Consider the following 16338-nt stretch of genomic DNA (forward strand, 5'->3'; position numbering starts at 1 on the left):
ACAACACCAGCTCACTGAGTTCATACGCTATCGTAGGATACCTGTGGCTCGGCTGGTTCAGGGACAGGGAACCTAGCTGCCCCCTTTGCCCCGAGGTGGCCCTACGACACGTGAATAAGTCTTACGTGGTTCAGGTAGTTCTCGATCTTACGCAGGGTGGCCTCAGGGACTTTGATGTGGCAGGGTCTCCTCTGATTCTCGCCCAGCTCCCTGAGGGACGTCATGTTGTACATGGCATGGCTCAGTGGGTTGTTGTTCTTGTCTACTAAGCCAAGGCTCTGGAAAGGAGGGAGACAAACGGGGACAGTAAACATGAAACAGTGTCTAGGGGATGGGAAGGGAACACAGCACAGATGAGAATTAAGTCAGCATTTTCAGAGCCAGACTAGCTTTGACTGCAAGAGCCATTCTCTTCATCTAGCTTAGCTTCTCCCTGCCCAGCCACTGAGAGCCCCTTCCCCAAAGGAAGGTGGTGTGCAAGGAAGGTCCAGTCTCCCTGCCCAGGAAGGTCCCAACCCCAACAATTCCTGCCTTCACCAGGGCAGGAGGCTGAGACCCGGGGGAACCCTACAGGATCTTCCCTGCTGTGAAATACACACACTGGAGCCCAGCGCTGTCCCTGCCACCAATGCCAATGGGGAAATTCGCCAAGGAAGATTCACATCAGAGGAATGGCATAGGCCGTAATTTCCAGTAGGGCCCACTTACAAGAGCCTCTTACTGGCATTTCCACAAACTTCAGCAGGTAGCCGACCAGGAATAGTCTTTCCTGCCTGCCCGCTCCCCATTGATTTTGGAGCCAGGTAATTCCCCATGAAGCTAGGAGAACAGAGTGGTCAGACTGACCCGCCTGAAGGAGCAGGGAGCCAGCCTACCCTGTCTGGAGGCAGCGAGGTGGCTGAAAAGACAGACCCACCACTCGCAGGTTGATCTTTTCACATCACTTTGCCAATGGGCCATTCCCCCCTCCCCCCCATCAGCATCACGGAGGTTCACGGTCTGTTTCTCAACTCCATTGCTGTGCCCCTGCACAGAGTCCTAAGGCATCAGCCTAGAGACCAGGACAACTCTGACCCCAGGCTTACCCATGGAGTCAACGCTAGGTGGCAGCAGGGAACGCAGACTGAGTCACAGAAACTGCAGCAGCCTTAGGTCTCAGAGGCTCAGCCTGGCCCCCCGAATAGGGCAGTTCTGGTACGAACAGTGTCCGTTCACAGCAGGCCGGATAGTGCCCGCATGGAAGAGATGCTGTGGTAGGAGCCACATCAAGATTTGCTACCAGACACATGCCACTCACCTTCAACTTCTGGCAGGCCAGTGCTGCTGCTTTGTTCTCGGCCTCAACCTTGCGGCGGCCCTTGGCAGCGAAGGTCATCGGGCAGGGCCAGCGCAGAGTGAGCTTGCAGATCTTAGTCTTGGTGCCCACGGTACGGAACTGCATGAATTCCTGAAAGAGAGACAGGCAGCTTGTGAGGGAAAAAGGCTGGTTTATTCAGAGGGAGCCTCTGAAAAGTTTACTAGGCTATATTACCTAAACAGCAGGGCAGTTTTACATGTAAGATTTTAACTCAGTACCTTCTGGAATAGAATCACAGAAAAGTAGGGCTTGAAGGGACCTCAAAAGATAGTCTAGCCCAGGTCCTGCCTCAGCACAGGGAACAAGTAAACCTAGAGCATCCTTGACAGGCGTTTGTCCAACCTGTTCTTAAAAACCTCCAGTGACGGGGAGTCCACAACCTGCCTTGAAAGCCTGTTCCAGAGCGTAACTATCCTTATAGTGAGAATTTTTTCCTAAATATCCAACCTAAACCTTCCTTGCTGCAGATTAAGCCCATTACTTCTCGTCCTACGTTCAGTGGACATGGAGAACAGTTGATCACCATCCTCTTTATATCAGCCCTTAACATGTTTGAAAACTTATCCGGTCCTCCCTCAGTCATCTGTTCTCAAGACTAAACACGCCAGTTTTTTAACCTTTCCTTGTGGGTCAGGTTTTCCACGTCATTCCTGAAGTGCGGCACCCAGAACTGGGCACAGTGCTCCAGCTGAGGCCTCACCAGTACCGAGCAGAGTGGGCAAATTACTTCCCATGTTTTACATACCACACACCTTTAATACACCCCAGAATTAGATCAGCCTTTTTCACAACTACATCACATTGATGGCTCATATTCAGTTTGTGATCCACTATAATCCACAGATCCTTTTCAGCAGTACTATCACCAAGACAGTTATTCCCCAGTTTGTGTTTTTTTGCATCTGATTTTTCCTTCCTAAATGAAGTACTTTGCACTAAGGGTACATCTATACTTACCCGCTGGTTCGGCAGCAAGCAATCGATCTTCTGGGATCAATTTATCGCGTCTTGTCTAGACGTGGTAAATCGATCCCGGAAGTGCTCGCCGTCGACGCCGGTAATCCTGCTCCGCGAGAGGAGTACGCGGAGTCGATGGGGGAGCCTGCCTGCCGCATGTGGACCCGCGGTAAGTAGCTTTAAGTTCGAACTAAGATACTTCGACTTCAGCTACGTTATTCACGTAGCTGAAGTTGCGTATCTTAGTTCGAACTGGGGGCTTAGTGTGGACCAGCCCATAGAGAGACACGGTGGGTGAGGTAATATCTTTCACTGGACCAACTTCTGTTGGTGAGAGAGACAAGCTTCCTAGTATCCTGGGACCAACTCAGCTACAACTATACTGCGTATGTACTTTGCACTTGTCTTTATTGAACTTCATTTTATTGATTTCAGACCAATTCTCCAATTTGGCAAAAAGTCATTTTGAATTCTAATCCTGTCCTCCAAAGTGCTTGCAACCCCTCCCGGCTTCATGTCATCTGCAAATTTTATAAGCACATTCTCTACTCCATTATCCAAGTCATTAATTAAAATATTGAGTGGTACTGGACCCAGGACAGAACCATGTGGGTCCCCAGCAGATATGTCCTCTGAGTTAGATAGCAAACCACTGAGTACAGTCATTCAATCAGTTATTCGCCCACCTTACAGTAATTTCATATAGACCACATTTCCTTAGATTGCTTATGAGAATGTCATGTGAGACCTTACTAAAAATCAAGGTATTTCACATGCATTGCTTTCCCCCATACACTAAGCCAGTAGTTTATATAGCAGCATCCACGTAGTCAGAGGTGACCTGTGCTAAACCCCTTCCCCTGAGAGCTCACATACTAAAGGCTTGGTCAGTACCAAGACAAGACATAAACAGGCTGCTGTGTGGAGCACTTCATGGAAGGAGGGAGTTAGAAGGTGAAAGATACAAGGGGCAAAGCTTGTCAAACTTTTCTTCAGCATGTGCAGGGCACAACAAAGTCTGAAAAGGAGGTGGGTGAAGCGCTAGAGGAAGGAGAAGGAAAGCAGAGATGTAGGCAGGAGTGGAGTTCTGGACAAATTTGACCACCAATGAACATTACAAAATTCTCAGAATACAGGATATGCTCTGGCTGGCTGCACAAATCAAGGGGGCTTGCAGCACAATTCACCCCAGCAAAAACACAAACCCACATATAACAACAGCTTCTTGTTTGAGTAACAACACTCCCACTGCTTCTCCTGAGGGACTCTTCCCCAAGTCTCACTGTCAATAAGGTTTTCCTGTTCTTCAGCCTAATTTCAGCCCATCACTATCTAGCCAGCCCTTGGAGAACCCCAAAGAATTCTTCTCCTTCCCTGAAATCTACACCCTTTCAATCGCTGCAGCCCATCCTTCCCAGCCGCTGAAAGGCAAATTCCCAACCAGAGGAGATGGGAGAGGCCATTTGAACAGCAACTCACCTTGACTGTGGAGGAAGAGGTTGCAATCTGAATCACTTGGGCCAGAAGATTTTTGGGTAGAGGGAACTGGGTCAGAGCCCTGATGGCATTGTTGTCATCTGTCATTTCAACAGAGGTCCCTCCCCTGCAAGATGGAAAGTAAAACAGTTCAGGTACGTAAAAAACCAAACAAATCTCTCTTCTCCCCAATTCTATTTGTGCTCAGACCCTTCCCCCTCCAGCTCCTTTGTCATAGCCTAAAATCGAGTAATTAAAGAATACAATGTGAGTACAGGAGATTACGGAGTTAATTAGCAATGGAGGGTTTGCAGCCAACTGGGTAGAGAGTACCATTACATTGCGTTACAGAACTCAGAATGAAGACAATCGCTTTAGCCAATGGAACCGCCAAGTCAGAATTCTAGCTTCTACTGAAAGTAACTGTCGTCCCAAATATTTACAGTTGCAATGCAAACTGGAATACAGGAATGGCTTTTACTACTTCTTTAGGAGACAAAGTCAATTTCGAAGCATTTCCCCTCTTGTCCCAAATTGTTTCCCTTTAAAAAAAGGGAAATACAGGTCCTGACTTGTCCTTCTCCTGGAGGACACTGGCAAGGTTTAAAAAGACTGCCAAATTTAAGTGTGGCTTTTGGAGACGACAAACTCTGCGGGCCAGGAGAACTGCTCCCCACCAGATCTATGAGGCTGATCGTGAGTAAAGCTGGGGCAACTGCCTGTCAGAAGAGCAGGAGTCCAGAAAAGACCCCCACGCCCTCTAGTGCTGACCTAGGTATGAAAGCAGGCAGACCCACCATGGAGTGGCACAGCATGCGTGGCATCCTCATGGAGCCTGGCACACAAGCTTTATGTTCAGACTCTGCTGAAGTCCTCTCTGTGCTCACTATGTTGTGGGCAGCGAGAGGTCAACTTTGAGGTCTATGGGGATATATCAGCCAGTGCACGGACCATTTTCTCACTATTCCCCTGCTTTAGTGAGCTTGTCGGAACATGATTTTACCTCATGTCTCTAGCTGGGGTCCGAGCTTCGTTCTGTGCCATAGACAGGTAATCAGTAACATCAATTGTGTCTTCTTCCAGCTCCCCTTCCTCCAATTCCCCCTCCTCTAGCTCCCCTTCCTCCAGCTCCTCTCTTCTCATCGCTTTAGGCATCCTGCCTTGCTCCATGGACTGGATGGAGTCATCTGGTTCCACCCGTCTCCAACAAGTCGACAAGTCAGCCAGAGATGGTCCAGACTTGGAACGCCATTTGCTTTCAGGGCACCACTTGTCCTCCGGGCAGCCAAGCTGGTCAGCAAGGATTCGGTACTTCGCAGCATCAAACAGCTCGTTCCTGGGACCTAACAACCCCCAGCCCTGAATGAAAGAGTCACACACGGTTAGACAGCTGTAGGGAGCTAGCAGGACTGGGCAACTTCTAAAGCAGAGCGGGACCATGCTTGGTCCGAAGGGAGAAATGCAGAGATGAATCCCTCGCGTCCAGGAGAGTGAAAGGAAGCTGAAAAGGGACTTGCATACTTTCAAAAAGAATATTCCTCCTGTACCTATTTATAGTCACTCCTTAAAAGGGAAATGCCGACTTCTCTTTCCATCACATACAGTGCTTTGTATCATGCCATTGCTTACAAAGGCTGGGCCAGTGCATGGTTTGTTATACAGCAGACATGATCTGTTTGGTGTTTTAAAACACTGAATCCCCCCCGCAACACAACACAGGCTACACTAACTTTTCTAGACTCCTCTTTTCTCTCCCAGAGCAGACAATATTGATTCACATAGTAAAAACTTCACATTTATTTCAAAGAACAAAAATATTTGGGACATCCCACCAAACGCACCACTGGGGCTCTTGTTAGGGACAATGTTAATTGTTCATGTCCTCCTCTTTCACGAAAGTAAGACGTTTACCTTTGAGTGACAGATGCAGACAAAACAACTGAGAAAACGGAGGAGGAAAGAGCTTTAAATAAGCCAGAGGTCAAACAGCCATTAAGGTAGGCCAGCAAGTTCAGAGGCCTCTTCCTGACTCTTGGCAGGGATGGGGGGGGGGAGAAGAGGAGGAGAGGAACAGTAGCTCACCTTGAAGAGCTGGCATGCAGCAGCTGCAGCCTGCCTCTCAGCATCGATCTTTTTGGTCCCATAGCCTTCCACTTCCACATTCTTAGGCCATTTTATGTGCAGAGTGACTTTCTGAAAAGAAGAGAAGAGCAGTGAAGTGAGAGACAGTGCAGAACCCAAGCCCTCTCCTCCTAGTGCTTGGGTGACCTCTCTGAATGCCAGGCAAGAGAAAGGTTTAATAAATATCACTAAGCAGCACTTATTTTCAGCTAGTACTTTTCAGTAGAGGATCTCAAAGGGCTTTTCATTTAGCCTCGTTTTACAGATGTGACAGCTGAAGCCCAGAGAAGTGAAGTGACTTGCCCGCAATCACATAGTAGGTCAGTGGCAAAACTAAGATTAGAACTCAGGTCTGACTCCTAGCACACTGCCCTATGCACATGCTGCCTCCCTGCTTAAAGAAGCCAACTACAGCAAACTAGTTATGTCAAATAATCATCCTTCCACAAACAGGGTGGGTTAGAGATGGAGATTGGGTTTTTACATGCATACTAAATGTGCTGAGATGAAGAACCAGACGGAAGGGGGAGTATATTTGAAACACATACTACTGTGCAATAAACCATTTAGAATTGCAATAGTGCTTCAGACGTGTATATTAAAAATCACTTACAACTCTGAGTATTCCTGGCCCTTTGCCACCTACATGTACAAGCACTCCTCCCACAGCCAGAGGTTAATAATGGAATTACCTTTTTTCTTGGCCCGTTAGTGTGGATATACACCAGTTTGTCTCTTGCATGAGAGATCCCCAGGGCTCTTCCAATCACACTGTTGAGCAAGTTTTTCGGCTGTGGAAATTCTTTCAACAAGTCTCTGGAATCTGAAAGAACAATGGAAAAAGTGAATGCCATTTTAATACGTGTATAGTCCTGTTAAGAGTTTATAACACGCTTTAGCTCCTTTAATCTCACTGAAGTGCTGTAAGGTCTAATATTATCCCTGTTTTACAGATGGGGAACTGGAGGCAGAAAGTGCTTTGCCCATGGTCTTGCAATGTGTCGGTGGAACAGAATCCAGAAACCCTGAAGTCCCCTGGGCTCTCAGCACTGGAGGACACTCCATTACCAACACACCAACAGCTATTCTGGTCTGGATTTCAGGAGAAGTGAGGCAGCTATGTTTACTTATTCCACTTTCAAAATACCTGAAAATATTCTACTCAGATTGCCTCATGGTTGGAACTGTTGGTTTCGTGACTCAAGGACACACCATGAAGACCAATCTAGAAACACTTTATGTTGTACAAACAAGTTTTATAAGCTTTGAGATGAATGAAAACATTTCCACGATAAAAAAAAAAATCTAATTGAAATCCATTTCTTTGGATGCAAACATTCCCTTGAAGTGTTCAGAACCTAAACAGTGCGGCACTGGGCTAGCCCCTGAAGCTAGAAAATGAAACGAAATAAGTGAAACTAATTGTTTTAATTGACTTGAGACAAATGCAACCCCCCTGGCACCCCAACTCAAAAAAACTCCAACTGAACACCAATTGTAAAATGGCAAAAAGGTTATTGAGCAATAACTGCATTTTGAACAGATTGTTAGTACAAACCCAAATACTTGGGATACACAAATCCCCCTCAATGCCAAGTCAATGGCCTCTAGAAAGTAGTGCCTTGAAGAAATGCACTGTGGGCTCTAAACACATGGTGGGAGGTTATTTAAGGAGCTGTGGCTCCCTAACTCCCCCACAGCTGCTGTCCACTTAATTTAAGTTTAGCAGCAAGACTCAAAGAAGAGGGAAAGGGAAGTGGGGATCTAAACTGAATCTGCTCAGAGAACCAGTTACTGGTATGGGACCTCTCCTTGGAGTTTGTCAGCACAGACCTCCACTTTTGCAAGATTAACTTGCACTAACAGCAACTAAGGAGGTGGGTCTGAGGAGAACTGGTTAAAGATTGCAGAGCTGCTTACCAAGCTGAGCATATGTCCCAACTGCTAAGACGAGTAATGTGTCATATGTTCATGCAGCACACACGTAGCCGTTTAGCCGATTTCAGTAACAGAATCATTCCCCAGTTATTCTAGAGGCCCCTTAATGAACCTTTGCAAGTCACCTTTAAGGCATAGGCCTCTTTCATGGAAGGTTTACAACTCTCCAGAAAGATTTGCTGAATTTCCTCTGGTCAGTCAGATTTCATCAATACATTACAATCCTGGTTGCTAAAAGTCAGGGATTTCAGATAACGAGAGAAAGAATCAGCTGTTCAGCTACCAACACAAAGCCTCGGAGATGTGTGAACAAGAAGTGATCTGTTCTAGTCAGAGCTATTAATCTCACTCACACTCTGTGCTGTTTAGTTTTGCTGAGAGCTCTTGGTAGCAGAGATATTGAGGGAAGACACATGGGAACTCCTGACTCCAAGCCAAGAGGACAGCATCTGTCAAGAAATTGATTCGCTGCTACCTCTGAAGTATAGATAAAGGCATTTTCTCTTCAGGCAGAAATATTTATTGAAGGAGTTGCCTCTGAAATGACCAGACAGTATCATTTACAGGCATATCTGAACATAGTCTCTTCTGTGGTGAACAGTCTCCTGGATCTTCTGGGAGATCACTGACAGACTCTATGTTGTACTGTGGCAGATATACTATCCTTAACCAACTCTGCAGGACTTTCGTGTAGAGCCTCGCAAATAGTATCATACAGGTATAAGAAGCCACAACAATTATATTACATGGAAAGGCTTTGGAGACCACTGACCTCCCATATCCTGGATTCTGTCCTCTGGCAAATAGAAAGATACTGATCTAGAGTCCAGAATAATCCCTGTGACTCCTTCTAATTTTCTAGGCTTATCCTGCAGCCCAGAGACAGGAAATGTGCCCTCGCTGTCTGTAGAGTCAACTGGGTTCTTGTAGAGCTGTGCTTTCAGAATCCAGGCAAGGAGAGACTTGGATTCCTCTATGTTTTACATGGGCTACCACTTCTGCCAGGCACTTACCTGGTCAAGGCCCCTGGAACCATAGAGAACTACATACAGAGTACTCTGTACTGTTAATCTCTTATTTTGGGGGGGGACTGGAGGGGGGGGGAGCGAGAAAGAGAAAATGGTCTTAACCTAAAAGGATGCCTCAAACCGATCTTGTATAATTAGGGAAGGGATAATGAAAGCTAACATCACTGTCTGATGTACTTGTTCAATTTTGTTAGCTACAATTTGCAATGGTGCCTTTTCTTAGGAAAAACTAATGTGAATAAACCCCTCTCCCTGATATTTCTAAAAGAACCTCCTCTCTCACTTCGAGCAGAAAGAAGGCTACTTCACTCAATAAAGTCCCATGACAAGGGTCCATGAAGAGAGGGGAGGGTTGGTAGGTGGCATGGGGTAACCTTTTCTAACAATCCTCTAACACTAATAGTCTGTCCACAGTAATCCCATTCTTAGGGGGAAAAGGAGAGAAACAATTCACAATCACCCCCACTAAACCCACTTTGTAGATGATGAAGATGAAGATGAGTTACATGGACTGCCATTAACAAGAGCATGAATTTTTGGTCTCTGATTGCCTCTGCTTTGAGAAACAGGACTGCTTCTGAGGAAATCTGTGATAAGGAGCAGACAAAAGCTGAGGAGGACCTTGTCAGAGGTATCTATGAAGAACAGACGTTTTATATAATGACACCAAGGATTTTGAGATAGATCTGTAGTCAACTTCAGTGTTTAATCCATCTGGGAGCAAAGGAGAATGGTTCCTCCAAATGGCAAAATCCTCCATTTCGGCTTGTAGCTCAAGATCTGAATTGCCAGCTGAGCAACAATGTATGCCTCATAGCTACTGACATTGTTACTGAATGTGCAGCGCCCAAGGAGTCACCCCAATAATCATTTTACATCCTCAGTTCCAGAACTGAAATGGCCTAATCCCATGTGGAGAAGACATGCATCACCAGAAGTATTTGAAGATGCAAACCTGAATTTCCAAGTTGCAGTGAGTGTGGTTTCCTCCTTGGCAGACTGAATTTCTTGGCACCTTCATCCAAAAGCAGGATGACTTATCTCTCTGAGACTTCTTACCTTGTCCTTCCACCACAATCAGATTTTTCCAGTGTTGGGCCCAGTCTGTAGTCTTGGTGAGATCTTCCATGGTGCACGGTTCCTTCAGGAGCCAGCAGACCAACAGATATCCCACGATTTGTGTTTTGATGCAGTCATGTATCTGGGTTGTTGGAACAGCCCCACTTCTGCATATTGACTTTTGACTTGCCAACTCTTGTTCAGAGGTGATTTAAACATTTCCAGGTCGACCAATCTTTCTCCGTGCCTCCAGGAAGGCATTCAGCAACATCACTGTGCATTTTGACATCCTCATCAAGTATTTCAAGCCATGTGCACCACATTTCCAGTCATGTACCCATCAGTGATTTTAAAGCAGTTCTGTAGCAGTTAGCCAGCTACGATCATAGAAAAGCTTCCTAACTGCTGCAGTGGGACCATGTAGTGAATGTCACCTACCACTACAGTCTCTGTGGACTGTCAAGACTAGAGGCCCTGATTGCAGATAGGCTAAAAGGTAGTCAAAACCCGGTTGAGAGAGTTGGTACCTTGTATCCCCAAGATGGATTAAATGGATGCTGGTTTTAGTCTTTAGTCCCTAGTAGGCCACATCTGTAGAGAGAGAGAAAGTCTTCCCTTCTTGGACAGTAGACAAGTCAAGGTGGGTTGTAAAAAGCACTCAGCAGTGGCCGAACTCTAGAAGACAGTGGGAATTTTACCACTGACTTCAATGGGAGCAGAGTAAGGCCAACATCAAGTGATTTTGAAAATCCCATCCATAGAACCTAAGACTCTATCAGCCCCAGCAAACCCAGGAAATGCCAAAAATTGTTAAGTGATGAGACTGAATGGCCTACATTCTTATGTGGGGAATAACAAAAGACTGTTAGGTTGATCTTGACTGTTCATACCTTCCTCCATACCCTCTTCCTCAGAAAGAGGCTGGAAATGAGCAACGGAGATATGGAGGAAGACCAAGGTCCATAAAAATTAAGGAAACCTGATGGAGAATGCCCCCAAAGCATCAGACATGTGCAAGGATGAAAAGCTTGTGGCCCGCCAACACCCACTCGTGTAGATAATTACAGTAGGACCTTTCTTGCTACAGGACTACACACCAGAGTTCTCAGGTTGGACTCCACTACAAATATTTACAATACAGCATCACCCAGTAGAATAGGCACAATACAAATAAAAGACCGTGCAGTCCCTGCCCTAAAGTGCTTACAATCTAAGTATGACAGCAATAACCCTTAGAAATAGGGTAGATCATCTCAAATTGGAGAACCACAAACGACAACTAGTGAGGCAAATCTGTGTAACTGCAGAGAGGAAGGAAAAGATTCCTTATTGCTGCAAAACAAAATTCATATGGATTTCAGTAACAGACCCAGAAAACACCTCAGATCAGAGATGCATTTTCAATATCTGTAGTGGTTTCACCAGATGACAGTGCCAAGGTACCTGGATAAACTGAGCCTGAAGACACCAACCTGACAGTGGAAGGCTTGGGACCTGCCTCCATAAGCAATACCTCAAAGTGACTTTCATGCTCCCTATGGGCTCAAGTAATAGTCACAGAGATGGAGCTCAGGCTTTCAGGGAGCCCCTTAAAGACCCCTTACGTGTTGAATGAGGCAGACCTTTTATTCTTTCAGTGAGCATCCTGAAACCACCTCAACCACTGGAGAACTCAATAGAAGGCAATGAGGAAGAAGAGACTCCAGCAATCTGCCCCAGCTTTATCTGAATCACTGTTATCACTGTCAAAGTCTGCCTGTAACACCCAAGCAGCATTCTGGTTGGCTGGTTGGGCTTTTTGATGTCACAAAGTAGGCCAGCTCCCAACAGTGTACAGCCAAGATCTCACTGAAACACAAAAAGACTGCAATACTTATTATGTTAAATGGGAATTGGGGAAAAATTAAGGGAAGCACGAAGACAGGGCATCTGGGGATGGATGAAGAAGGTGGTAGTTGTCTGCAGGGAAATGGGGTGCTAAAGGAGAAAAAATGAGTTTACAATGTCTCCTCTCCCTGTGTGTCAAACTGCCCTTTCAGAAGCAGTTTGGGGTGGGGGTGGGGTGGGATTGTTTCAGTTCTAACATTTTCACTGGAAAACAGGTTAAATTGGTAGCTGTTCAACAGGCCACTTTATATCCAAGAACTGAAAGCTGTTAGGTCATAAACTGCTACCAAAAGGACAGTGGGGCTTTTGAGGGGAAAGGGAAGTAAGTGACCAATTAGAGACAAACAAGGGTTAAAAAAATGAAAATATTTGAGATAGAGGTACACCTCTACCCCGATATAACGTGACCCGATATAACACAAATTTGGATATAATGTGGTAAAGCAGTGCTGGGGGGGTGGGAGGGTCGGGGGGGGGTTAGGGCGCTGCCGCACTCTGGCAGATCAAAGCAAGTTCGATATAACACACTTTCACCTATAACCCGGTAAGATTTTTTGGCTCCTGAGGACAGCGTTATATCGGGGTAGAGGTGTATTTATATAACTTTTTTCCTACTATTTTTTCTTATCCTTCTAGTAGGAACTAATTTCCATAGTGAAAGCTCACAGACATAAGCCCAACCAAAACACACTATATTTAAAAAAACCATCATGGCTTATTACTATATTTGCAAACATCCTTGAAAGACACACAACCTTTTTAAAAAGGGTATGCGAGATTTTAACTAGATAATTGAAAGGTGTAAAGCCTTTTCTAAAATGTGTGAGATTTTATGTGCACAATTAAGTCAGCCCTGAATGGGAGAAGGACATTAAGAGGGAAACAAATTGTAACTCAAGTGAGCGTCTGCTACACACTGAAGGATGATATTCAGAGAGGAATCCCCAGCAGGCTCTAACAAACAGTTTCCCATATGTAATTTATGGAAGTTGTTTACCATAAATTCCTATGTGTAACAGGAATTTTTAACATCCAGCTTACTTTTTACATTTCATTTGGTTTGGACAGAGACATTAGCTAGTCAAAGGTGCCAGCCTGCCAGCGCTACAGACTGAAGTCTTCTGCCCACAAAACAGGGACAGTATGGGCAGTGGCAGGAAATCTACCTACACACTGTCCTAGCTCTCTATACAGATAGGAGAGGACGTTTCCTCTCCACAGCCTGTTCAGTTGATAACCCCTCAGCAGATGCCAAAGAGAGAACCATTTATTAGGATATTTTCATTTCACATAGGCTAAACCAGAAGGCTGAGAGATGCAAAGGCTTTCAGTCATGGCCAGTCTGGACCAGATTCAAACAAGTGACCTTGAGGTAAAAGGATATGGAGCCTTTCATCACTCTCCTGAGCATCCAATCCACCCTATTTGTAAATCAGAGGCAGAGAACAGAATGAATGTTCATAACACTGAGAGATTCACATTCAGGAAGCCCAGAACCATCCCAATCTTTATTAAAGACAGGCTTCAGGAACCACCCACCCCCCCCCAAGTGCTCCACAGTTATCCAAGTAGCCAGGCCCAGGACTCGTCGTTGATCAGCACCTGCAGTTTCACACCCGTGTTGGTGGTCACAATGGGAAAAGAGATGGGGCCCTAGAAAGCACCGCCATCCGCCACTTTACCTGCGGAAGCAGCAGTAGGCGAGGGACAGGCCAGGGCAGGAGGGCCCACTCCCCCGTTCGTCTCCCTTGCTCCAGATTCCAGTCAGGAATCCCTGCCCTGCAGGGTCACTCCAGGCCCCACGAGTCTCTCTGCAGTGATCACACCAAGCACCAGCTCCCCCCCTGCGCTTGTTTGCCAGCCAGCGGGCCCCGAGACCCACGGATCGCAGAGGGCGCCCTGTCCCGTCCACCCCATCCCTTCCCGGCAGAGGTCTGAACTCCCTCGCCAGTGCGGGGCCCGGCGCCTGGGCCTACCCGCCCTCAAGTTAGAAAGAAGCCGGCCGGCCGGCGAGCTCAGGGAGGAGGGATGTGCTGCACTCGCACACGGCCCCCGGCTTGACAAAGCCCCGGCTGGGATAATCTAGCTGGGGTTGGCCCTGCTTTGAGCAGGGGGTGGGACTAGATGACCTCCTGAGGTCCCTTCCAACCCTGAGAGTCTACGATTCTCTGCCGGGGAGAGGGGGTCTCGCTGCTCCCCCCCCCCCCATTCCCTGGGGGGCAGAATCTGCTGCCCCCCCCCCACGGCGGAAGCGGGGCCGCTGCCTTTGTCGCCCTCCCACCCCCGCCTCAGGGGAAGATCCGCCGGCCCACGCGGCGGGAGCTCACCCTTCACCATTGCGCCGGCTTCTCCCGCTCCGTCCGCTCCCGGCTCCTGTTCCGCCCCGCGCTCGGCCTCTCTCAGGGGGCCGCCCGCGCACAGGCTCCGCGTGGCGCCGCCCGCTTCCACCAGCCCCGCCCGGCGGTAGCGCCGCGGCCCGGAAGCGCCACTCACCAGCGCCAGCAGGAGCCGCCTGGGCGCCGCCATCTTGCAAGACCACCCACTACCGGTTTCAGGCCGGGCAGGGACAACGACGGGGGCGCGGCCTGCGCAAGGAGGAACCACCTGAACGCAGCGGCCCCTAGCGAGAAGACCGGAGCATTGCAGACAAGGAGGAGCTTGAGCACAGGAGCTGCTGGGAGCGGTCCTGCCTCCACACCCTTGCCCTCTAGTGAACAGCCTCCCCCCTTGCCGGACACCCCCTTTCGCTCCTCCAGGCTCCGCCGCCCCTGTTTTATAGTAACTTACCCATTCACATTCAACGGTGGTTCTGGGGCCTTCCTGCAATTGATACTGTCCACTCATCCCCTACCCACTCCCCAGTGGGAAGCTGCATTGCAAAGGCCGAGAAGTAAATAGGGCTAGAAAGCAAGGGATCCCTCTCCCTGGTACAGGGACTCTCTCCACGTCAAAGTTGAGGGAAAGGGCAGAATGGGGGAAGTGTGCACTGGTCCTGCCCATACCTGTTCTGAGGTTAAACAAAGAACTTCAAGCTCCAGGCCAGGTATGCCAGTAATTTCAATAGTAGTACCTTCCCCTCACCCCTTTTTATTTTTAAAGTATAGTCATATTTACATCCGACATTGTATAAATATCATTTAGGCTGCTGCTCCCCCTTGAGTGCCCTTAGGTAGCAAATCTACTCTTTGTTTTCTCTCTGGCTCACATGCATATCAACCAGAAGCAACATAAGAGAAATTAAGCCTATTTATACATGTAAGATATTATAGCTTTTGAGGTGAGGACCTCAAAGCACTTTCTGAGCCTCGCAACAACCCCTTAAAGGTTAGCATTACACAATTTTTACCAATGAGGAAACTGACCCACAGAGATGTTTATGATTCACTTGCTCAAACCAGAACAAGATAGTGCAGTGCTGCGAATGGTATCCAGATATTCTGACTTCTACTCCCCCGCTCTTTTAAATATGTTAAAGGGGCACCACCAACTTAAAAAATATCACTTCTGATTTTTTTTAAACTATTACAAATTTGAAGAGTAGAAGACAAAAATGCATTTGCTAACACCTTGTGTATATTTTCACCATTTCGCCAACATAGCTGAGTCATATTCTCCCCTTTGTTTTCAGATTTTTCACATAGTTATGAGACCACATTTAAAAAACAACAACTAAACAAACGAAAAAGCAAGCAAGCAAACAGGAAGATCTGGCTTCAAGAACTATACCAATCAGCAGGGAAAGTTCAGGAACAGGTTTAGTACCTGAAAGTAATTAAAAAAAAAAGATACATACTGACCATACTTCAAGTTTGCAGTGTCTCAGTTGCAATCAAACTTCATTATTTTACTAACACTTTAGATACTAACATTTGAGAATTAAAAAAATACTTATTTATATTGTTCACTGTTTGCATTTTTCTCACCTTGAAAAAAATTAAATTTGGTCAGTTTTAACAATTAAATGTTTTGAGCATAAAGTTCTTAATACTGTAACACATGGATGCCAACTACCCTACCACTGAAGGGATGCTTTAATCTTCCCACTCTCCATCAGAATTCTTTTTTAAAATGGTTGAAAGATTTATATACACCTTAACTTTTATTAAGTCTATTTATAACGTATGCACTTTGGGCTACAATTAAATTGAGAGTGCCTCTTTACAGTAGTGAGATCTATTTATTTGTTAGTTTAAATGTCATTTATTAATCAGTAATACTTTGTTTGTAAACCAAGATTTTACATTGGTTAAAATGTATAAAAAATCATTAAGAGGAATAAGGCTTTCAACAAATATCAGGAGAGAAAAAAAATAATATCAGGAGGGAGATAAAATAAGAAATTTAACTTTTACATTTTTCATGCAGAGGGCAGATTTTTAAAAGATGTCTAAACAGTTAAGTTGGGAAAACCCCATATAAAAGACATTTAACAAAGAACAGATAAAGGTGTACTTGGAAGATCTGAACACACGCTAAATCACTTGTCTCAGAGGATGTGCATCTTAGGGTATTAAG

At 46.3% G+C, this 16338-nt stretch overlaps 1 protein-coding gene across 10 annotated transcripts in view; it reads right to left on the reverse strand.

The window, feature by feature from the left end:
* DHX30 (DExH-box helicase 30) overlaps positions 1 to 16338 on the reverse strand; it is a 39212-nt gene that overhangs the window by 14945 nt on the left and 7929 nt on the right. For 5 of the 10 annotated variants that reach the window (XM_065586692.1, XM_005295098.4, XM_024109731.3 and 2 more), the window contains 6 exons: positions 6604 to 6734; positions 5873 to 5983; positions 4794 to 5149; positions 3794 to 3917; positions 1298 to 1447; positions 126 to 278 (listed from right to left, as the gene is read on the reverse strand). In XM_065586692.1, coding sequence (XP_065442764.1) covers positions 126 to 278; positions 1298 to 1447; positions 3794 to 3917; positions 4794 to 4960 — 594 coding nt within the window. In that variant the 5' untranslated portion in view covers positions 4961 to 5149; positions 5873 to 5983; positions 6604 to 6734. Of the gene's footprint in view, positions 1 to 125; positions 279 to 1297; positions 1448 to 3793; positions 3918 to 4793; positions 5150 to 5872; positions 5984 to 6603; positions 6735 to 14150; positions 14433 to 14610; positions 14632 to 16338 lie in introns of those variants that run through there. The other 5 variants (XM_005295096.4, XM_024109732.3, XM_065586691.1 and 2 more) reach the window with 5 other exon arrangements.

The sequence above is a fragment of the Chrysemys picta genome, chromosome 2 (genome assembly GCF_011386835.1).
Source record: "Chrysemys picta bellii isolate R12L10 chromosome 2, ASM1138683v2, whole genome shotgun sequence".
Lineage (NCBI taxonomy): Eukaryota > Metazoa > Chordata > Testudines > Emydidae > Chrysemys > Chrysemys picta.